The sequence below is a fragment of the Rosa rugosa genome, chromosome 6, assembly GCF_958449725.1.
Source record: "Rosa rugosa chromosome 6, drRosRugo1.1, whole genome shotgun sequence".
Classification (NCBI taxonomy): Eukaryota; Viridiplantae; Streptophyta; class Magnoliopsida; order Rosales; family Rosaceae; genus Rosa; species Rosa rugosa.
In genome coordinates, this window is record NC_084825.1 from 50,942,697 (window position 1) to 50,965,958 (window position 23,262).

The 23,262-nt window shown below is 38.0% G+C and overlaps 4 protein-coding genes across 7 annotated transcripts; all 4 read left to right on the plus strand.

The window, feature by feature from the left end:
* The first annotated feature begins 325 nt into the window (after window positions 1–325).
* On the plus strand, window positions 326–2,820 carry LOC133718161 (uncharacterized). 3 transcript variants are annotated; one of them, XM_062144975.1, is made up of 7 exons: window positions 328–803; window positions 1,010–1,125; window positions 1,343–1,431; window positions 1,596–1,670; window positions 1,830–1,937; window positions 2,091–2,186; window positions 2,336–2,820. In XM_062144975.1, exons 1-7 carry the CDS (start codon window positions 424–426, stop codon window positions 2,615–2,617), a joined length of 1,146 nt encoding a protein of 381 aa, XP_062000959.1. In that variant the 5' UTR covers window positions 328–423; the 3' UTR covers window positions 2,618–2,820. The 3 variants fall into 3 exon arrangements, with proteins under 3 accessions (XP_062000960.1, XP_062000959.1, XP_062000961.1); XM_062144977.1 differs by having other exon boundaries at window positions 636–803; window positions 997–1,125; XM_062144976.1 differs by lacking the exon at window positions 1,596–1,670 and having other exon boundaries at window positions 326–803.
* Window positions 2,821–14,200: 11,380 nt separating this feature from the next.
* On the plus strand, window positions 14,201–14,853 carry LOC133713727 (LOB domain-containing protein 24-like). Its single transcript, XM_062139763.1, has 2 exons — window positions 14,201–14,353; window positions 14,572–14,853. Exons 1-2 carry the CDS (start codon window positions 14,201–14,203, stop codon window positions 14,851–14,853), a joined length of 435 nt encoding a protein of 144 aa, XP_061995747.1.
* A 2,046-nt stretch (window positions 14,854–16,899) lies between these two features.
* On the plus strand, window positions 16,900–17,457 carry LOC133716969 (LOB domain-containing protein 24-like). The gene is made up of 2 exons (XM_062143596.1): window positions 16,900–17,049; window positions 17,170–17,457. The coding sequence occupies exons 1-2, from the start codon at window positions 16,900–16,902 to the stop codon at window positions 17,455–17,457; spliced, it is 438 nt and encodes a 145-aa protein (XP_061999580.1).
* Window positions 17,458–17,910: 453 nt separating this feature from the next.
* Window positions 17,911–21,876, plus strand: LOC133714845 (serine/arginine-rich splicing factor RS41). 2 transcript variants are annotated; one of them, XM_062141104.1, is made up of 6 exons: window positions 17,911–18,053; window positions 18,771–18,879; window positions 20,179–20,300; window positions 20,392–20,627; window positions 20,813–21,454; window positions 21,561–21,876. In XM_062141104.1, exons 2-6 carry the CDS (start codon window positions 18,774–18,776, stop codon window positions 21,586–21,588), a joined length of 1,134 nt encoding a protein of 377 aa, XP_061997088.1. In that variant the 5' UTR covers window positions 17,911–18,053; window positions 18,771–18,773; the 3' UTR covers window positions 21,589–21,876. The 2 variants fall into 2 exon arrangements, with proteins under 2 accessions (XP_061997088.1, XP_061997089.1); XM_062141105.1 differs by lacking the exon at window positions 17,911–18,053 and adding an exon at window positions 19,616–19,956.
* The last annotated feature ends 1,386 nt before the right edge of the window (window positions 21,877–23,262 follow it).

The window sequence follows — 23,262 nt, forward strand, 5'->3', positions numbered from 1 at the left end:
TGAATGATTTCATTTCCGTAGAGGGAGAGGTTTATTCATTCTTAAATATGTTTGCTTAAAAGCGAGCGTCTCACAGATTTTAATGAGCTGCTCTAACTTAGATAGGTTTGTTCAAATTGTCTTGCCGAATTTTGCTTATATAAATTATGATAGACTCTAGCCTTTGATTGTTGATCTAATGAATTCAACTTCTATTTCAAAAAAAAAAAAAATTAATAATAAAACACCCCAGATATTTTAGGGCCCGAACGTAAATTACTGATTTTGTTCTGCAAAACTACTGTAGAATAGACGACTCACCACTGTAGTGACCGTTAAAAGTTGGATAATCTAAACCACTTACTTGTTTTGGTCAAATTATCTGAAACACCTGAACGCTAAACACATACAAGATACAAGAACCGAGCTCATTCAATCTCATCCATGGAGACCATTCACTCAACCTTTTCAATTTTCCACACAAACCCAGTTTTCTTCACCCGCAAGCCTCTTAGACCCATCAAGGTTTCCATCAAACCTCCACCACCAGACTTCGATTTCAGGTCAGAAATATTGGAAGACTCGAGAGCCACAATCGCAAAAACTTACCCTGAATTGCTTGATTTGGCTGAAAATGGGAGCTTGTTCTTGGTCGATAAGAGCCGGTTCGGCCCGGTTCCCGCATGGAGAACCGAGTTCGTTGAGCCTGAGGCGATATGGTTAGTTGGAACCACTCATATTTCTCAGGACTCTGCTCTGGAGGTTGAGCGTGTAGTCCGGGCAGTGAAACCTGATAATGTGGTTGTGGAGCTATGTAGAAGCAGGCAAGTAATATGACCAGATTTAGGGTTTTAATGATTGGTTTAGATATGATTTGCTGAATTAATGTCGACCCAATTTCTGAAATTACTCTGTAAATTATTTTAAGCTATGATAGACTAATGGTGTAAGAAGGGTGACAAAATAGAGTGGATGAATTTATTCAATCCACATCGATCTTAACTTAAGTTGTTGCAGAGCCCATTTTCAGAGCTGGGATTATGTATGCTTCCATGGATGATGAGTCCGGTCAACAATTGAAGTCGAACATGTTCTCTTTGAGTGGAAATGGATTCTTTGGAGCCGTTGGTCGTAGCATAAACTTGGGTAAGAAGTAAATTTCTGATTATAATGTCCTTGATTGCTTTGACATACAAGCGAATCAAACGGTGAAAAATAATGTTTACTCATAAATGGTAAATGGAGAAACTCATCGATCTGAAGGTTTAAAACAGGCCGACCTTTATGTCATACCGACCAATATGGTGGAGATTTTCGTCGTTTATGTGATCATGAATTACTCAACTGTGTAATAATATGGCAGGGGGTCAAACTGCTCTGGCATTACGCGTACTCTTGGCGGTTTTCTCTTCAAAGATCTCATCAGATACCAACCGTCCTTTCGGTGATGAGGTAGTTGGCTTGAGTTAGGAATATTTAAGAATATTAATAGTGTAATGTACGACTGAAAATGGAACTGGAATTGTTAGATTGTAGTCATGAACTCATGATGATGCACTCTGCATATCAATTATGTATATGACATTATTGGTGAGCTTTAATTGAATTGATTGCAGTTCCGCGCTGCTCGTAAAGCCTCTGAAGAAGTTGGTGCTCAGATTGTTTTGGGGGATCGCCCAATTGAAATAACTGTATGCACAAATTTAGACACTTTCAATGTTTTGGTTAATGCTATATATAGTACAGCTTAAATTCTGAATCTTGGATGTGGAAGTTGGATTTGCAATACTTGTTGACGACATTAAAGGACAATATTGCTTCATTTAGTTATATACAACTTGTTTTTGTAGCTTGAAAGGGCTTGGAATTCTCTGACATGGACAGAGAAACTGAGCTTAGTGACGTCGGTTTTTCGTGGGATAACATCACCATCTGATATGTCCCAAAAGAGTCTCAAGGTTATTCTCTTGCTATTCTTGAACTAGAGACGGTCAGCAATTTATGGTTTCACAGCTAAGAGGAATTATTACAACTAATTAAGTGCACTGAGTGATACAAAAGAAGCATGAACTTATTATTTTTGAATGTTTTGCTTCTATGTTGTTTTGTAGGAATCAAGTACAAGTGACAGCACATTTCAGCTGTATGAGCAACTAAGTTCTTCATATCCCTCACTCCTGCAACCTCTTATACATGAACGAGACACCGTAAGTATCTTTAACCCTTCATAACTTGACCTTAGTGATTGATATGCTTTAACCCTTCATGAACAAGTCTTAGTTGTAATGAGTGACTATTTAACAGTAAAAAAATGCTTAGAAGTTGCGTGCATTCTTTTGTGCTATTGTCTTTTCAGTACCTTGCATGGTCTTTAAAGAGGAGCAAAGCTGTTAATAAGAGTAAGAGAGTGGTGGGGGTTATCGGAAAAGGCCACATGAATGGTGTAATCTATGCACTATTAGCTGACTCAGGAGACCTACGGTTTCGAGACCTCGTAGGAGGACAGAGGCCTTCATGGAGTTCTAACGATGCTGCTTCTAATGGCTGGGTTGTCAGGTTGCTCAAGGACTTGGTTAGAGATACTATCATTGGCATTGTCTTGTGGGCATTATATGAGCAGATCAAAGATGGGTTATAGAGTAAAATACAATTTGCTGGTGTTAAAAACATTTTTATACTGCACAAAGTTGTTTTGGAATCACAAATTGGTGAAAACTTCTGTCTAATAAACAAATTTTCATGAAATAATGGGATACAGTAAATTGGGGATTAATTGCTGCATCCAAGCTTATCATGTATGGATATTGTTCATGTATAAATTGTTTTCATTAGGCAAACAAATTACCTGTTATATTGATACTAATACAGCAATTGAAATCAATGGCATATATGAATGGTACCAAAAGAATATACATTACAACGAATATGGAAAATGACCCGATTCATTTCCATAATTTAATAGCTACCAAGAAAATTGAAATTTGAAACACCCTCAAATCCTCGACACACCTTCCAAATTAATCAGTTCCTCCTTATCCAACAAATTCATACTTGAAACTATGTTTATACTACTTTCTCTGGAAAATTATTCCTTCACATGACTAAGCATATGAGTAGTATTTTTTCCAAGAGGACTTTGCATGCAACTAAGAAATTCTCCTACTTCCTAAACTGGAGATGTACAAAACAAAACCTGGGATAAGAGTAATATTGTAAGATTGGCCGATTGGGTACAGATTCCTGCTGTTCTGTGACAACTTAAAAGGGACAAGGCTGTTATATTTGGTAACAAAGCCATACTTATCTGGTAATTATAATCGTTTAAACTTGAATCTATGGGCGGATTTGTGGCTTTCCTATTTAGGTTTTGGCCAGCCACTGGTATTATGTGAGGGATAATCCAATGCACCATGTAATTAATTATGGGATAAGGATGTAATTAAACCATATATGTGACAGTTTTCCAGCCAGGTAAGATGGTCAAGTTTAGAATGCAATCAGAGCTCCAGGATTGTGAGTGATGTGACAAGTAATTGTGTTGAGAGCTATGCAGAGTGTTCCTTCTCTGTGACAAAAGGATGAAAGAAAAAGTTGACGTAGGTAACTGGCCCTTTAAATTTAGTGCGTTCAGCGGTTTCGTCATTCATGTGAGTATAAACAATAGATGCTGGTATTGACATTAACATCTAGTGGACTTCTAAAACCACAAGCCTTTAGACTCTAAAACCACGATTGATGCTAGATTCAGTAGTTTGAATTTGGTGGATTTCTAAAACCGTGTCGGTTTAGTAACTGTGGTTTTAATAGAGCCAGCCAAATTATAATGACTACATAGTAACTTTAATTAATGGTAAAGTTATGGTGAGACGGTGAGACCAAGCCAACGACACCAGCCCGCCAAATGGAAGAGTTCACTCAGCTGGTTGTAGCCAAAGTATGCCTGACATAGATTCCCACCGATTCAAATCTAACGTTTCTTCCTGAGGTTGTAAAGTTCACATTATCAAAACCAAATTTTACCAGCAATTAGATTCAACATTGAGAAAACAAAATCAAAAGGAAAAGTGGAATTTTCTTCACGTTTCTCGCACTGCAACAGTGGGCTTCATTTTCGACTTTTACATTATGATTTTAGTTGTCATTCACCTTTTTTTTTTTAAATAAAAGATGTAATATTAATTGTAATGCAAATGTACCCCTAAATTTGTTTTTGCTTGCTTCCCTAGTTCCCTTGGGTTGGTATTTAAACAATCAATGGCGGAGCTAGGATTTTAGAATGGGGTGGGCTAAAAAAATATTTTCATAAAAGTTTACTAATTCTTTTAATTTTTTTTTTTAAGTTTTACAAACCACATCTTATATTAAAGACATATTTTTGAATAAACATCATCATAGAGATTTCATTAATAAATAAGGTCAGGCCAGAGCAGCCATTACATACCCTCCCGCTGCCATCTATAGACAGACAGAGAGTTGTGAAGATAACACGGTGGTACATAGGATAGGTCTACTTATTCGACATGTCTTGCTCACTTATTTGAGTAAGCCTCTTCAACTATGAACTAGTCATGCATAGTAATAGGCTAGCTAACAAACTAACGAAAGAATGGGTATAGAAACCCCTTGGTTACTTTGGACCCACAAAATCCCGGCCCAAAATCCATTTGCAAAGCACTAGGCCCAAACAACGGCCCACCAAGGACGAAACCTAGCAGCCACCAAGCCATCATCGGAATGGACGTCGGCCGGTCACCCATCCAGCAGTCGACCCCTACAGTCCAAGGCTGCCGCGCCGCCGTCTTCGTCGCAATTACCGATATGGAACCTCGGATTTGAGCCCAGACACTGCACATCCACCTGACTCGCACTGATCTGGACACCCAGATCCAATTGTGCCTTCGAGCCCTTAGAAACCAGTCGCCGACAACCGCAACCCCGCTGTCAAACATTGGTAGCACATCCCGACCGGCCCTCATCATAGTCTCTGATGCGAACCAGTCAAAACTCGGTGCCCCAATATCAAAATCACCGTCGTCCTGTCCTCCTTCGAGATCGGGTTCGAGGCACCAGTTCAGCATGCCATGGTTCTTCAGCCGCCGCCAAGATTCGGGAGAGACGAAAGCCAGCTGCAACCAGAGGCGTTGAGATCGAAAGCAACCAACCCAGGGGGGCGGTCCAACCCTTGCTGAATTCAAGATACCATTGAAAGGTAAGGGTAGACTGAGAGGTCTTGAGAGAGATTGGCAGGAGCCGTTGTGTGCATCACCGCATAGGAGCAGCGCTAGGATCAGCGCTATAGAGATCGTCGTTAGGGGAGGGCTAGGGTTTGCCATCCTTTGTTCAACAGTGAGTTTGTAAGACATGAAACTTGTGTTTGTTAATTAGTGTGTATATTAAAGACATATCAAACAATCAAATAGCTAACTAATTAAAAAAATGAACATTATAACGTTTGATAGAAACTTGATAACTGAAGTCTAAGACAAAAGAACGTACCTACTCAAATTACACCTTACGCCCGTCATTCTCCATCTTGTTGTTCAATATTGTTTTGATATGTTTCATAGCTGTAATGCTCTTTCTGTAGGTGCTGTAGAAACCGGCAAATAAGTGACATGATGATGCTCATTAGTTGCAAGTGGTGTACTGCTATTCTGATCTTCTCTTCTTTCTTGAGCCATGAATCAAGAGTTTTTGCTTTCTTGGTTGGTCGATTATGATCAGACATTATATTTAAATATGTAACCATCACCAATTGACAAATGCAACAATAAAATCAAGTAATCAACTATTATAAAATCAAAAGTTAAACAGAAACACTACTCTACCGATTCATTAAACGATAAAACAAAGAGCCAACTAATCAGCAAAAAAAGCAAACCCATAATCCCAAACCTTAATTGAAAAAGAAAAATACAATTTAAGAACTGATAAAGAATCCAACAATACATATGGAGTAAAACGTTGGTCAATAAAAAATATATATACTAGTAGCATGTACACCTCTTAAACAAAGTCAACAAACTAAATTAGTATATTAATCAAGTAGCAATAGCGCGATAGGACTCAAATGGATTTGATTAATCAATTGTGAACTAAAAACAAAAAATATATGAATTAAAAGTCGAAGAGGTGCAAAAAATCATATACGTACCCAAGAGAAATAAAGGATAAACTTATACCTGAAGAGTGAAGAGGGAAAACGACAGTCGACAGAAGAACCAAAGCTTTTCGTCCGGGTCTGATTGATTTTGGAGAAACAGCGAGAGAAAAAAGAGAAAAAAGTTGATCTAGTTTACTAAAAAAAGCAAGCTTTTTATGCGGCTATACCTCTTAAAGCATAATAGAAAATAAAATCAAATTAAATTCCTCAAGAAAATAAATAATATATATATGATCAAAAAATGAAAAAGATAACATATGGACTAAGTTTAATAACATATGGGCTAAGTATAGAAACTTGGGGTGGGCTAATTTTTAATATTTAATTTTTTAAACTAAAATTAAGCTACAAAGTAATTTTTAGCAAAATTTGGGGTGGGCTGTAGCCCACCGGAGCCCGTGTGTAGCTACGCCTTTGTAAACAATAACTTTGGCAGTAATTTTCAAAAACCCTAGATTGCTGGTGATGGTGGTGATTGACATTATATAATACTTATGAAACATAATAGTTCTTCTAATGAAGAGCTTATTTTATTAAGTAACGCATGGTGCCTAATGCCACCGCACTTGTGTGAGACAAATAATTGATCGCTAACAGTTACGTTGGTTAGGTCGTTAGTTGTTGGGATACTGTCGGTAGTACTTAACCGTAAAACTTTTGTTAGATCACTAAACCGGCAGTCTAGGGACATTCCCTTATCTTTTACTCTCTTTACGTCAACTAGTTCATGTTTTAGTACATTGACACAGCTTATTTAAAATCAAGATGGTTTAACTCAAACACTACTAGAGATGTGAAAATTTATTTCAAGAAGAAACTAGCTAGTTTTGAATAGGAACATATGTAACAAAACGTAGATACACTAACTCAAGATGTAAGAAGTAACTTGTTTGACCATAAATTGGAACATTCATATTTTCTTCAATAAAACTAACAAATTGCTAAACACACTCTCTACAATTTTAATCCCACCCAATTATTCAAATGTTTACAATAAAACATGAAAATTTAAATTTTTACTCCTAAATTGGTATATTAATTCTATTTGGAAGAATGTAAATTAGAAGATTGCGAATCTTCTTGAGGAAGAACTCTATGTAAGAACCTCCTATCTTTGGTAAAAATGTATTAATTTCTTTTTTTCACTCTAGATTCCTCCATTAATTAGTGTGCAATGTGAAAGGGGGCGATTCATGCATATCCTCCCTGTATCTCAATTTTTGCTGCATGCAATCTGTCTGGGAAATACAGTGGAAATAACTCAGATTTGATTTTTTTTCTTTTTTGAAACAAAAGAAAAAAAAAAACAGTAGCCCTTTTACACTTGTAACAGCTTAATTTGGTGTGGCACCAGACCTAAGCATCTTCTTGTATTATATATAGCCCTCATTGGGGATCAAAGGGTGCACCAAAGTCATACAATTTAAGCATAAATGGATGCAGAGGGAGTTGTCGATCGAGGGAGGCAGTACTCTGCCAATATCAATATCTTGCTTGTCGACGATGATATCACCACTCTAAACATAGTTTCTGCAATGCTCAAAACATGGAGCTATGAAGGTATGCACGCTATCTATGAGCACTCCACAATTGGCTTAATTTGTAGATCTAGCTTTCTTATGAAATTCTTTTTGGCTTTTGTTACTCAATTCGATTTTTGCTTCCGATTTTGATTAGTTAACCTTAATTTGCCCAAGTACAAGAGTAGATTGAGACTTTATGTCATGAAACTGGTGTTCTTGTATATATGTTTGTATTTAGCTAGTTCAATTCATGAAAATTTCATTTTTAATCTTCTCTTTGTAATGGACTAGTAATTAATTTAATTTGATTTCTTCTTAGAATTATATATTGGTTTTTTTTGTTGTTGTTGTTTTTGTTTGTTTGTTTGTTGTTGTTTTTTTTTTTCCATGGAATTTCTAGATAACCTGTGTGATTGTTCTTGTCAGTTTTCATAATGTGGATCTTCACCACATCTTTAGCACGATTTAATTCAAAAGACTTTTGCATGTCTTTAGTTCTTCACTATAAGCAAGATTTCGATTAATGTTTTATGTTCTTAATTCTTTATAATTGAAGTCGGTTTCTATTATGTTTGGTCGATCAGCTGTGGTGGTTTTATAAACTAATTACACTTTCCCCTTCATTAGATCTTAAATCTCTAGTAGATATATTTGCGTGTGAGTGGAAATTGAGGATTTTGCAACATCTAGTCCCTTTTTTTAATTGACTTGGTGGATCCAAAAGAACTTTTCATTGTCAGCCACCTTTTTTTTATAATTTCTTTATTATTATTATTATTTTAGAACTCAAATTTCTTTATTCTTTAATAAAGAGGTGCAAGCTCTCTAAAACATTCGAGGATGAATGAATGTGCGATCAGACATTATTTTCTGTAATCTTGTGTGATGATGATGATTGCCTTCATTGTACTTTTTTCCAGTAACATTGTTTTGAAACCTTTTTTTCTTTTGGTAAAGATAACAGCATAGTTCATATTATTTAGATCGATGTTATGCCCGCAGGGAAATTTAATTCGAATACATATCAATTCTATTGTTGATCCATTCATGCATCCGATCCACTGTTACACATAGATTTAAAATCATTCATTTTTCCAACTGTAATATTTATCATATTTTTTTTTGGACAAATATTATACCCTTAAATAATAATATTCGATCAATTGTTTGTTAAACTATTTACACTTCACACAGTAATATCTTTTGTTTGCCCTCCATGATTTCAGTTGTGACTGTTCCGAACCCTATAGATGCTCTTTCCATCCTTCGAAAGGGAAAATGCTCCTTTGATCTAGTTGTTACAGATCTCCACATGCCTCAGATGAATGGTTTGGAATTGCAGAAGCTAGTGCATGATGAGTTTGAGCTACCCGTCATTAGTGAGTTCATGTCTTTAGTTTAACTCAGCAATTGAATTAATTTCTAGTCTAGTTTGATCGATTAATTTAATTACTCAATGGGTGCAGTGATGTCTGCGGATGACAAAGAGAGTGTGATACTGAAGAGTCTAGAGGGAGGAGTTGTGTACTATATAGTAAAGCCTGTGAGCAAAGATGACATAAAAATGGTGTGGCAGTGTGTTGTTCAATCCAGGAAGAGCAGGTCCTCCAGTGTCACCATCGAGGAGATAGTGCAAGGTGCTTCGGGAGAATTTGCATCCAGCCAGCTGCTGCAGGGTCCTGGTGAGCTCGAGGACTTAGATTGCATATCCTTCAACAATGACTTCAATTATAAGGAGGATCACAAAAAGGAACAGTCCAGAAAGAAAAAAACGCGTAAGAGGGATAGGAATGTGGACGATGAAGAAGATGACGGTGAACATGATCGGCGTGTGCTTGCCAAAAAGAAGGCAAAAGTGGTGTGGAGTAATTCACTTCACAATCACTTTCTCTTGGCCATCAGACATATTGGCTTGGACAGTAAGTTTATATTATATATTTCACTGTCTGATTAATTTTAGGTCTACTAATAAGTAATAACTATTGTTTACCTTTTGGCTTTACATACAGAGGCTGTGCCAAAGAGAATCCTCGAGTTCATGAATGTGCTTGGCTTGACTAGGGAGAACGTAGCTAGCCATTTGCAGGTTTGTTACTCTATAAGTCTATATATAAATTGATAGATGTGTATAAATTTAATGATTATATATATGCATGATAAGACTTCCTTTTTAAGCCGTATGGCTAGCTATTAACACGAAAATTTTTCTTTTGAATAACACCAATTCATGCCACTTCCCATTTCAAGCAAAGAAAGTTAGTATATTTTTTTTCTTTTGAATTGTTGTTGATCATTTCCGTATTCATCAGAAACATAGAAAGATCGTTTAACAATGGTACATGAATGCCAATTTGCAGAAGTACCGCATGTTCTTGAAGCGAGTTGCGGAGAAAGCTAGATTGTCAAAGTGCTTGTCTGAGAGGGTATTCAGGTCAAGCTTGGCATTTGGCCTTCCAGCCACACCGTCTTTCAACCATGCCCAACGGGAACAATATGCCGAATACCTCAAACAACAACTGCAAATGAATGACCTGGGACTCACACCGCCGTTGCAGAATACCCTAGCACCTCTTGGCACTGCTTCCCACCTTGGTTCGAGCTCCTTGCAATTTCCGCTGAATTACAATCAGCAACCAGCAGCTCTAAACCTAGCCAGCACCAGCAGCGGCCCTCAGTGCCACCAACTCTTTGGTTCGGGGCAGTCGCATCTCTTGGTAAACAATACTGTTCAGCAACAACGTCTAATCCAGCTTGGTAATGGAATGAACACCTTTTCTCAAGCAAAACACGGCTCCGATTTTGGAATGCAGCTGATGAACAACAACGTTGGACGCATTGGAAGCTATGGCGGTCTGATGAATAATGGTGGAAATGGCCTTATGAATGGTGGTACTAATTGGATGGATATCTACTCACAACAAAGTCAAGCCAAGCAGCTTCAACAAGCACTCAATTTCACCTCTAACCCGTTCAATTTTGGGACCACACCCAGAATTTCATCTCCAAGCATTGACAACCTGATGAGTCCCTTTAACAATGCTAATCTGGGGCCAAACTTCGGCGGCAGAACCAGTCAACCTGCTGGTGGATTCAACAACATTATAAACGGTGGATATAATGGATTGGTCATCAACAATGAAGTTGTCAATGGGTTGACGAACGGAGTTCGTAATGTCAACCTAAATGGTACTACTTTCAATGCACCAACACTGGGGCATATTGGGAATAATGCTTCTTCTTCTTTGTTTGAGACTGGTAGTGCAAACCCATTTGCACCAATTCTCCCTAGGACCAGTCAGCAGCAACAAAATGCTTCACTATTGTTGTCACCACATGGGCTGCAACAGAATCCGTATGGTATGTCATCAACTTTTGGAGGGGGAAACAATGATTTTTCCGTTAGTGCTCTCATGAACAACGCCACGAGAAACATCAACAACATTTCTCTGGCCAATGATGACGATGACATCATGGTGATCAATAATCTGGTCTTGCAGCAGCTCGACAACTGCCAGCCTCCTTCTCATCAGGTGTATATGAACTTAACCAGCTAGATAAACATTATTTCTCGTTTTTAGTTTCAAATGCGTACATTATATTGAATGCCTATAGTTAAATCTTGCCATATTCATTGTGTGTAGAAACAATGTGGGGAAGAAGTTCCTGTCAGCTTCACTAGCATGTTATATCAACATGAAGATCCTGCACCTACTCCTACAATCGATGCACAAGTTCAGCTGAACACTAATCGTGCTGCAAATGGTCTAGTTCAGCTGACCCCTCATGTTGCAAATAGTCAAGTTCAGCTGAACCCTAATCCTTCTTTGAATGGCGAAGTTCATCAGCTTAACCCTAATCCTTTTGCGAATGGTCAAGTTCAGCTGAACCCCAATCCTTTTGTGAACGGCCAAAATCAGCAGAACCGTAATCCTGATGCAAGTAGTCAACTTGAGCTGAACCCTTCACCTCTTCCTACTGTTAACTCCCAAGTTCAGCGCAGCCTTAACTCTGCTGTGAACGATGAAGCTCAGCTGAACCCTAATCTTTATATGAACGATGTAAACACTAATGCTGCTGCAAACCGTCAGCTTGACCTGAACCCAACTGCCAACCAAGTTGGGAACCCTTACTTGAGCTCTAGTCCTGCTGCTAACCGTCAGCTTGATGAGCTGAACCCAACCGCCAACCAAGTTGGGAACCCTAAAATTTTTGGCTTAGGCTCGTACCATATGGAAGATAATGCACCTGATGAAGAGCAATCTTGGAGCCTGGTAATAAGACATTGCACCCATTTAATTTATACATCTCTAAATGGGGCATTCCGAACCCCTGTCATGTATCCATATTGTTTGTGATATACTAATTTGGGCAAATATACTATAACTGTGCAGGAGGAGCAGGGTGGTGATCAACAGATACTCAACTCCGAGTTCAATAGCAACATGTTTCAGACAGATGACTATTCTAGTCTATTTGATCAACAATTCGCTGCTCAGGCAAGTCAAGGACTCAAACTCTATACCGTAAAAATTACTAAATATAAAAAAATCGGATTTTATAAGTACTAGCTACTTCAGTAAATACCAATTAGTAGTTTCAACAAAAAAAATTACTTTTAGCTCTTCTCATTAGTACTAATGGGTTTGCCAAATTCATGTCAAACCTGATCAATTTTCTTTAGTATATGTTTCACAACATCGTTTTTTAGCCAACTCTGAGTGACCCATTTTTTGTGATGCGTGCCCGCGTGCGTGCGCGGGCACACACACACACACACACACACACACACATATATATATATATAGGGCTTCTCAGGAACGGACCCTTAGCTAAGGAACGGATTTCCATATTTGACCACTTTTCGATCACATATTCACATCTTAACAATTCAGTTTTTAGATCCTAATATATAGATCACTTCTGCAAAATTTCAGCCAAATTGATGATCGTTAAGACATCCAAAACTACAATTTACCATTATAAACACGAACGGTTCAGATTGGACAGATTCGATTTGTTCATTGATTTAATCGAGTTCAATACCTTAACGATCATCAAATTATTGGCTGAAAGTTTGCAGAAGTGATCTATACAGTAGGACCTAAAAACTGAACGGTTAAGATGTGAATATGTGATCGAAAAATGGTCAAAATATGAAAATCCGTTCCATAGCTAAGGAACGGACCTCCGTTCCTGAGCAAATTCCTACACACACACACACACCAAGAAAGCATGGAGCGGAGAAATCATAGACTTTAAAGTGGGAGCTTTTATATATATTGAAACGTCGATGTTTTTGCTAACGAGCATTTCGGTTTCACTCATCTTGCAGGAGGAAGATGATGATTTCCTAAATGCCCTAATTGGTTTTGGTAACTATTGAAGGGAGTATGAAGCGGGCAAGTATCGGTCTAAATTCAGTCCTGGAAAAACTTACTTTAATATTAGATTGGATTTGGATTATAAAGAACTACAGAATTAAGACGTATGTTGAAGTACAATGTTATATATAATAATTATAGTCATTGTAGACTAGTAGAAAATTTGAATTTGGTTATGCCTTGTTGAGGCTTTTTTTTTTTTTTTTGGTTAAGATAGGAGTCGGTAAGAGCAAGTGCTCTCCCACCCCCAAATTTATTGAAAAAAAGATAATGTACAATCTAATAGGGTGGCACAAAAGCCAAACCCCTGGAGAACAATGAGAATGACATCAAATTTAAACAATACCACTAACATAAAGAGGAAGAACAAATTAATGAAAACGAAAATTAGGGAGACCAAGCTTATCTCGTCGACATTGGTCCTGAATGACATGAGGAGGCTCGTCCCACCAAGTCAATGCAGACAACGATAAACCAGTATTAGCAAGAGCATATACTTGTATGACATGGAGCATATACTTGTTGAGGCTTAATTAGTGTGCTTAATTTCTTTTCTATATGTATTATATATGACATGGAGCATATACTTGTGCCTTGTAAAAAGTGTTTGCTCTCCCCCTCTAGCTCTCTCCTTCTTTATGCCTTGTACTTTGCTTGGATAATGCCCACGCATTATGGTAACGCAGGTTGATAGAGGGAAACAAAAAAGAATATAAACAACATTTTTCAAATTTTGTCAATTAACTTAATTATCAATTATATGTGAATATGTATCAGCTAAGCTTCCTTGTAAATTCTCTCCAAACGTAATACATATCCGTTGCTTAACAAATTAAGGACACCACAAAAGTTTCCAAAACCAATAAAAATTCTTCAAATACAATGGTTGTGAGGAGTAAGAAATCTGAATTGAGAAAATTATACCCTAATTATAAGTTCTAATTAGACAAACTTCCTAAAAAATATTCAATTTGAAAAAAATAGCCGTTGCAATTTCTCTCCATATCTAACACAAAATCCACACAAATAACATATTCATTCCCTCTGAACAAATCAAGACACCACAAAATCTTTCTAAAAGATCGATTTCTTTCTTGAGGAAGAAAAAAGATATTGTGAGTGAGATTTTGGGAATCCTCTCTAGATTTAGAATAATGGTTAATGGTCGGTGCGCTGCTTGCAAGTATCTGAGAAGGAGATGTCCTTCAGATTGCGTATTCGCTCCCTATTTTCCCTCCAACAATCCTCAAAGATTTGATTCTGTTCATAGAATCTATGGTGCCAGCAATGTTGCCAAAATGCTCGAGGTACTGTTCATTGAACACTATATGTACTCATTTGCAACCAATAATACTCTATTGCATTTAGTCATAATTTATGTGCGGTCATCATCAATCTCTCACTAGAGCAATGTACTTGGGAAGCAATAAACACATAACCAAACTACATTATTCTTCATACTCAGTGCTTTGGAGAAATTGAGTTACATTTTTATCATGCTCTGATTTTCTCTGTGATTGATCAGCCACTGTCACCATATTTTCGAGCTCAAGCCGCCGAGACTTTATGTTATGAGGCTGAAAGTAGAATACAAGATCCTGTGTATGGCTGCGCTGCGATTATTTTCCAATTACAGCAGCAAATATATAACACAGAATCTGAATTAGCCAAAACACGTGCTGAGATTGCAGTTATTAGATCTAATGGAAAAGGAAAAGAACCAGAGGTTCAGCCAAGTACCGATCAAGTTCATGATGGTAAGCTGTTTCTGTACGTTGAATTATACAAAAACTGGCTGCTAAAATGATAATGACAGAGAAACTAACTATGCGTATTGTTTAGGGTTTAGGGCCAGCCCTCAGAGTACCATGATGAGACACTTACTTCCCCCTGAAATGGCTTCATTAGATGTAGTGCAGAATATGGTAAACAATGAAGCTATGGTTGTCTTTCCTCAACCGGTGGTCCCTTATAGCTATGCACAAGCTGCTGCAGGAACATCAAATGGCCAGGCTGCACAATCTGAACCTCCTTTTTCAACCTGGACTGCTGTTTCTCGCTGGCGTGGTAGCGGTGCTGGGAAAGTCTTTGCTGGAAGAGGTGCTGGTAGTTCCACCATGGGGAACCGCACTTTGCGTATCAATGAAGAAGGTAACAATCAACCAAGGGATATGCGAGCTGTAAACAGAAATGGCAGTGTGATTGGCCTCTTTGATCGTGAGATTGTAAGTACTCTTGAACCTTCTAACTTTAATAATACCATGAATATACATAATGATCTGCACAGCATAGGAAAGAACTTTAATTAAACCTACAATTTCAATAGTCTTATGATATGTGCCCAACCTTTAACGTACGTATTCTTGATTGCTATATCTCTGTTGGAGAACTAAGAGATAGATTGATACATCAGGATCAGTTCCAAGGTGCAAATGAGGAAATTAATCTTGATTTGGACTTGGCGGCTAACCACAACAGTATGCTGCTTGATCGAAACAATAGTGAAGGCACTGAGGAGGACCAGTTTGTTGAAAATGCTTTAAAGGACCCTAGCTATGATCTTTGAGGAGGCCCTGGACTTTTAAGAGCCCCAGGAAAAAGTCTCATCATATGATGCAAGACTTTGATGATGAAACTTTGCAATTAATGGATCCAGCTCTGTTAACAACCTCAACACATGGAGATAATGTGCTGGAACGCCCTTGTGGTAATTCACCGGATGGTTTTGTGTCCCAAACTAGATTTTATGATTCTGCCCACCACCTAGTTATATATCTTTTGTATCTTAGATATTGGAGCTTCCATTGATAAGTCTAGGTCCTTCTAAGCTATGTCTTGATGTACACCTTTTGTTTTGGAAATGTCGGTTAATAAAAACTCATGTTGTCGATTGGCATGAAAAATTTGTGCATTATGTGACTGGAAAATAACTCAAACCACTCCGGGTTTGCTGCCTGTGTTTATATATACCCTCACAAAGAAAACAGCAAGCACTTTAATTAATTGGCAGAAATCCTAACTTACAAATTAACTTCAGAATGATGAATCTTGGTCTATTATGGGTGAAAAAATAAGTAGCTCTTACACTTGTAAAAAGCTTCATTTGATGTGGCCACCTAAGCATCTTCTTGTATTATGAAGAGCCCTCATTGGGGATCAAAGGAGTGCACCACATTCATACCATTTAAGCATAAATGGATGCAGAGGGAGTTGTTGAAGAGAGGCAGTACTCTGCCAATATCAATATCTTGGTTGTGGACGATGAAATCATCACTTCAAACATATTATCAGCATTGCTCAAAACATGAGCTATCAAGGTACACACACTAGCTATGAATATGAAGACTCCACAATTGATCGACTTTATAGATATAGCTAGCTATCAAGGTAACGCAGGCTGAATTCTAAGGATGATATTAGGAAACAAAAAAAAATCGAAATCCATACAATTTGAATAAAAAGTAGCTGTTGGAAATTCTCTCCAAAACCTGCTAATAGTCTAATACATATATATCCTACGCTTAGCAAATTAAGGAAACCACACAAGTTTCTAAAATCAATACAAATTTTACAACTACAATGGTTGAAAAGAGTAAGAAATTTGAAATTGAGAAAATCATACCCTAATTGTAAGTTCTAATTAGACAGACTTCCCTGAAAATCTTCAATTTGAAAAGTAGCCGTTGGCATTTTCTCTCCATATCTAACACAAAATCCATACAAATACCATAGTCTTTTCTTCTTTATAGATCAAGACACCACAAAATCTTTATAAGAGATTTCTTTCTCAAGGAAAAAAGATCGAAAGAATCTTTGTGAATGAGATTCTGAGATCCACTCTAGATTTAGAATAATGGTTGGTCGTTGTGCTGCTTGCAAGTATTTGAGAAAAGGATGTCCGGAAGATTGCATTTTCGCTCCCTATTTTCCCTCCAACAATCCTCAAAGATTTGAACATGTTCATAGAATCTATGGTGCCAAGAATGTTGCCACCTTGCTTAAGGTACTATATATATATATTCATTGAACATTATATGTACTTGGGTCATTATCAGTCTCTCAGGTACTTGGGAATTAAGCAATTTAAATTTACCCTGATGTGTTATTCCTTATGATTTATCAGGAATTGGAATCACTGCAACCGTATTTTCGAGCTCAAGCCATTGAAACTTTATGTTATGAGGCTGAAAGTAGAATACAAAATCCTGTGTATGGCTGCGCTGCGATTATTTTCCATTTACAACAGCAAATACATAACATAGAATCTGAATTAGCCAAAATACGTGCTGAGATTGCAGTTCTTAGCTCTAATGGACAAGGACAAGGAGCATCTGAGATGCAGCCGAGTACTGAACAAGTTCATGAGGATCGATTTGGTTCTTCCTCTGAAGCTCCTAATTGGTTTATTTGATGAAGACAAGTTACCCAAAATAATGAAATTAATCAGCTACCTTACTTTTGTTTTTGAAAATGTATTTCAATCTAGAAGTATAAAAAAGTTGGCTGATAATAAACATTTATATGAAACTGTATCTGCACTACATAGTCTTCTGATGCCCAACCCAACACAATCGCAAAACGGGCGTAAACCAATATGAACCAGTGAAGCCAATAGACAATAAGGCCCAGTCCATTGAGTCCAAAGTGCTTAACAGGGTCTTCCTTTTATACTCCTCAAGCCTTAATTAAAGTAATCAAATAAATTTCATTTATCTTTTTTTTTTTTAACACACAATAATTTAGAAACAAATTGTTCAAATTTTGATGAAAAATTTATAAAAAAAAAAAAAAAAATTGATAATACAGGACAGAAGGTACAAATATATTGAAAGTACAGGGCCTTTTTCGACAATATCCAAATTTCCAAAACGTGGATTTTCTCCTTCTACTATTTATTTCACTAACAAGTAACAAGGGCTTTATTTCGGTCAAATCAAAGAAACTGATACTTTCTTCATCGCTAGGGTTTGAGCTCCGTCACTTTCAAATCGCCGGCTCTGATTTGAGGTAAGAACCCACCGGAATCCGATCTCTATTTCCTTAGCTCTCCGCTTGATTCCCGGTCAAAATTCGAAACGAAACGCTTTCTTATAGCGTGCTTCTTTGTTCGCAAAATTGGGATCTGGCGATTAGGTTATGCATAATCGTAGATCTGACTTTTCTCTTGGCTCAATTCGTTATCGGATTCGAGTCTGTGTTGTTTCTTGATCTGGTTTTGGATTAATGTTGATTTGCTTTCGTGGTTTTGATTCTTGAATTGGGAATTGTTTTCGTTGTTTAGATTGATTGAATTGTAATTGCTGTATATTTTGCTCCGGTTGAATTGAATTCGGAGGTCGGGTTTTAGTGTAGGTGAGTCTAGCAGAGTGATTTTCAGTAACTGTTGAGGTTTTTGTGACTGCTGTGCTAGTTTTCAGCTGAAGAAGATTACGATATGAGGTTTTGATTATGAAATTAGTCTCGTAATGTAGCGGTCTGTTAAGAAAATTAAAATTTGATGTAATTCTGTTTTGAGGAATGATTGGTGTTAGGTTTGTTTTTATATATATATATATATATATATATATATATATGTTAATTTAGGTAAATGCTGAATTGTTAGTTTGTTCTCGTTACGATATGATATGCTTATGGTGGACTGATTGCAAAGTGATGTAGGTCTTATTTGAATGGTGTGAAATATTATTTAGTATGTTGATGAACAGTTCATCTTGTTTGTTCCAGGAAATGAGGCCCATTTTTTGTGGGAATTTTGAGTATGATGCTCGACAAAATGATCTGGAGCGGCTTTTTGGAAGATATGGGAAGGTTGATAGAGTGGATATGAAGGCTGGTGAGTTCTTTTGCTCATCATTTCTTGGTTACCTTTCTATCTGTCTGAAGCTTATTATTTATTAACTGTTGGTCTTTCTCATTTCCATGTTCTGCTTATTTGGCCAAAGTCACCCTTTCCTTCACTTGCAATAAAACTAATAAGTTGCAACTCTTTTGAGATAAGAGAAAGAAAAAAAAAAAAAACGAAGTGAGACATTTTCATTAAAAATTGTACTTTAATCTGTATTTTTGGGCTATTAGGTTTTATTATAAACATGTATGAGCTTCCAAAATCTGGCATTTATTTTTCACCAGTCTTGATTTGCCTATCAGAAACCATTAGGAAGGTTAGTGTGTTGCTAATATAATTTTGGAGATTTGAAGAATCGACCTCATTTAGGTTGTTTGATGTAGTAATTACTCATGTGTCTGGTTTGCTATTAATTTCCAAACAAGGGATCCAAATCTGTGCATATGCATGTAATCTGCACTGATTGTCCATTGATAGTAAGGATTCTGTAAAACTATTATCCCCTGGAGGTTACAGAAGCAAGGCAATTCATCCGAGCCGTATCCACCCGTCTCACCCATGCCCTGCTTCCTCGGCAGCCCAACCGAATAATCATCCCGAACACATGCTCCGTGGCAGCCGTCTTCCGTTGTTGAGTTCCTGTGGGGGTTCAGGATACGTTTAAGAAACAAGCATGTATTATATGACGCATAAACCCCCATACTCAACATTTTCTTTGACGCAGGATTATCTTGGGATATCCATTCTCTTCCAGGCTAGTGGATGGGCTCTACAGAATTCCGTTTCTTGCCTGTGACGAGATCCCTCTTCTTGTTTTCAAGAAGAGTCATTCTGACCTGCAATGGCACTACCACCATTCCACATTTCCACAGTCACCATTGTCTTTCATTCCTCATGACTTTCGCCCAGCCCTCAATGTCAGACATGTTTCAAGATTGAAACACTGCTGATTCCACAGCAAAGGCAGCAGATTAGATGGAGAAGGCACCATCTTTACACTGACCCACCATGAGACATTCACTTTTGGATTCTTGCCCCTTGACATCACTTAGTTCATTATACAAGGTCTGTTACTAATTTTATTGGTCACTTAGTTTATAGATTTCCAGGAGGTTGCCAAACTGTTAAATAGGATAGAATTCTGGGTGGCTTGTTACATTGCCGAAGGGAAGAATGCCGTCTGTTGTTGAAGAATCCTTGTCGGGGGAATTCTTACCTTCGTTTCGTACAACAGATATGGGATTTGATTTCAATCTATTCAGAGTATTTTACCTTACTATTTTATAGGTTTTGCATTCATTTACATGGATGACGAGAGAGATGCTGACTATGCAATACGGGGACTCGATCGGAGAGAATTTGGTCGAAAAGGGCGCAGGCTTCGTGTTGAATGGTCAAAGGTATCCAGTGTAAGTACCCTTCATCACTTTTTGCTATGTAACTGGTTGTCAGGTCTGTTTCAAGTGTATACAGTCTTAAGTACATTTATGTTCGTTGCAGCATGAGCGTGGTTCTAGAAGACCTGGTGCTTCTAGAAGGTCTTCAACTAATACAAGACCGTCAAAGACCTTGTTTGTTATAAATTTTGATCCATATCACACCAGGACCAAGGATTTGGAGAGGCATTTTGATCCATATGGGAAAATAATAAGTGTAAGGATCCGAAGGAATTTCGCTTTTGTTCAGTATGAGTCACAGGAGGATGCTACTAGGGCACTGGAGGCCACAAACATGAGGTGGGCATTTGATGATGCAACTTTGTTTTTTTTTTCTTTTTTTTTTTTTTTCTCTTCTGGAATTGGTGTTCTTGCTTAGATGCCAATATTAGAGCAGGCTGTGATTGTTCTCCCCTGTTAATTCTTTACTAAGTTCAATATGAAGTTGCACTAATTTTTGTTTTCTGGATTTGTCTTCATTGCAGCAAGCTGATGGACCGAGTTATATCGGTTGAATATGCAGTTCGTGATGATGATGAAAGAAGAGATGGCTATAGCCCTGACAGGAGAAGTCGTGATAGGTCACTAGAGAGAGGCCGTGACAGAAGAAGATCCCCAAGTCCCTACAAAAGAGAGAGGGGAAGCCCTGATTATGGCCGTGGCCCTAGCCCTGGTCCATACCGGAGGGAGAGGGGTAGTCCTGATTATGGACGTGGCACAAGTCCTTACCGAAGGGAGAGAGCAAGCCCTGACTATGCCCGTGGGCGCAGCCCAAGTCCTTATAGGAGGGAGAGATCTGATCGTGGGAGGGTCTCCAGTCGTAGTCCCCGAAAAGAGAGGGTGAGTGTTGATCATGGCCGTGATCGCAGCCGCAGCCGTAGTCCTTATGTTGGAAGAGATAGGGCTGTTGCTGAAAATGGCCATGCTCCAAGTCCTAGTCCTCCACCTTATAAGAGAGCTAGAGTTAGCCCTGAAAATGGTCATGGTCCCAGCAGTAGCCCTTATGAAGGAGAGAGGGCCAACAGCCCCGAAGAAGGTCGTATTCCAAGTCCCAACTCTGTGCCCGACGGCAAGGACAGCCCCAATTATGGTGGGCCTGAAAGCCCCATGCATGAGAGATATAACAGGTTTGAATTTCAATCCCGGCAACTAACTGGAGTTGTCATAATTATATGCTTGCATATCTTTTGACTTGTTATTAACACATCTCTGTTTGTCTATTGTCAACTGCAGCCGTTCACCCCAAGCTGAGGAGGAATGATCTTGGTGGTCTGTATTAGTGTCTGGTGACGTGTGGAGTCAAGATTTGTCTGTTGCAATTTGTAGTTCCCAGGACAATCCAATGTGGGTTTGATCAAGAGATACAGCTTATGTAGTTTCGTATAGCCTAGTTTTAGCTTTTAGATGCTTATGTGTTGTAGCTTCTGCTTAAAACCTTGAAGGAACTTACTATTTTCAGTTATTGTTTCTGAGCAAGACTCCTAATACAGAATTTGCCCCCATTTGGCACCAAATTAATGACATTTTATGTCGGATTTGTTAAGTTTCATTTGCTGGAAGTTGAATAGTTGATGCTCTTGCTATATTGATGTTTTCATAGCCAAAACTGTTTCTACCACTACACACGACCCTTGAACGGTAGAACCAAGACGTCAACTATGACTTGAGATGTAGTATCATTGCATAATTTTGTCATAACCATTATGACAAGTACACACTTTTACATTGAGGATCTTAATTTTCGGTTTCCACTATTCACTATGCAGTGCATCCGAATTCTAACTTGAAGGAAAGAACCGAAGACGCTTTTTTTTTTTTTTTTTGATCGGGAAGTTAGGAGGTTAGTAACGCACACACCCATGCAGTGGTACACACCGTCATTGCGGCAAAAGCCAGACTAATCCACTGCACCACAGACACACGAACCCAAAGGGTCCCTCAAATCTGCTTGCCACGGGATGAAACTGGGATTCGAACGCAAGACCTGTGGGTTCCAGACTAGGCTGTTCGACCAGCACACCACACCACGTGGTTAACCGAAGACGCTTCTTTTAAGAATCTCAGTTCATATTCTCTTGTTATTACCTTTTCCAGGTCGGCCAATGATTCTGTGGCAAAGAAAATGACCGGTTTACGCGTTTCCGATCAGATAACTTTAAATATGAACAAATATATTACGGACTGCTGACACGTGCGAATTAGCCATGTGTGAACACTTACCAATCTTATCGTTCCTAATCGTAATGATAATTCCAAATTCCAAATTCCAAATTCTCTTCCCACACCCTGTCTGAGTGTGTCTCTTCCCACACTACCAACCAAATGGGAATGGCTTTCGGTGAAGAAGACAATAACTACAAAGTGGCATTAACAATGGCTTTTGTAAAGATGACCAAGTCAAAAAAGGAATTCTGAGATGCTTCTCTTCGAAGTGCTTCTTAAGTTAAGATGAAAAAGCACTAGAGTTTAGTTTGATAAACTTGATATATATCCTTGGTATATGACTGAAACTTTAAGACATTGATCTAGATAACATCCCTAATTTCTTTGACCAATCAATGTTCAAGCTCATAAAGATTATATCTAATCTGATCTTGACCCCCTAGAATTTGGATCCTTAAAATTTATTTGTTTTGTTAATGTTCGATTCAAATGTGAAAGAACCGACTACGAGATTCTGATGACTCATTACCTTTCATTAAGCTTATCGTTTACTCACTAACTGTTAAGATGTATAGCTTTTCCGACATTGAAGACGAAGAATGACAAGACTAAGAGATTATAGTTGAACTAGCGGTTTGCACAAGAGAGCTTTGCTTACTTGTAATCACGCTATTTGTCTAAGACTGTATCCTAATTAGTCTAAAAATGATTTCCTCCATTGTTAAGATAATAATAAGATTATTTTTACGGCTGTTACATAGGATTTAGTTCA

Coding starts and splice junctions, on each gene's coding strand:
- LOC133714845 (XM_062141104.1), top strand. CDS start 18,774: ATGAGGCCCATTTTTTGTGGGAATTTTGAGTATGATGCTCGACAAAAT. Junction 20,301..20,391: donor AATGGTCAAAGGTATCCAGT/GTAAGTACCCTT, acceptor TGTTCGTTGCAG/CATGAGCGTGGTTCTAGAAG. Junction 20,628..20,812: donor CTGGAGGCCACAAACATGAG/GTGGGCATTTGA, acceptor TCTTCATTGCAG/CAAGCTGATGGACCGAGTTA.
- LOC133713727 (XM_062139763.1), top strand. CDS start 14,201: ATGGTTAATGGTCGGTGCGCTGCTTGCAAGTATCTGAGAAGGAGATGT. Junction 14,354..14,571: donor ATGTTGCCAAAATGCTCGAG/GTACTGTTCATT, acceptor GTGATTGATCAG/CCACTGTCACCATATTTTCG.
- LOC133716969 (XM_062143596.1), top strand. CDS start 16,900: ATGGTTGGTCGTTGTGCTGCTTGCAAGTATTTGAGAAAAGGATGTCCG. Junction 17,050..17,169: donor ATGTTGCCACCTTGCTTAAG/GTACTATATATA, acceptor ATGATTTATCAG/GAATTGGAATCACTGCAACC.
- LOC133718161 (XM_062144975.1), top strand. CDS start 424: ATGGAGACCATTCACTCAACCTTTTCAATTTTCCACACAAACCCAGTT. Junction 804..1,009: donor GTGGAGCTATGTAGAAGCAG/GCAAGTAATATG, acceptor GCCCATTTTCAG/AGCTGGGATTATGTATGCTT. Junction 1,432..1,595: donor ACCGTCCTTTCGGTGATGAG/GTAGTTGGCTTG, acceptor AATTGATTGCAG/TTCCGCGCTGCTCGTAAAGC.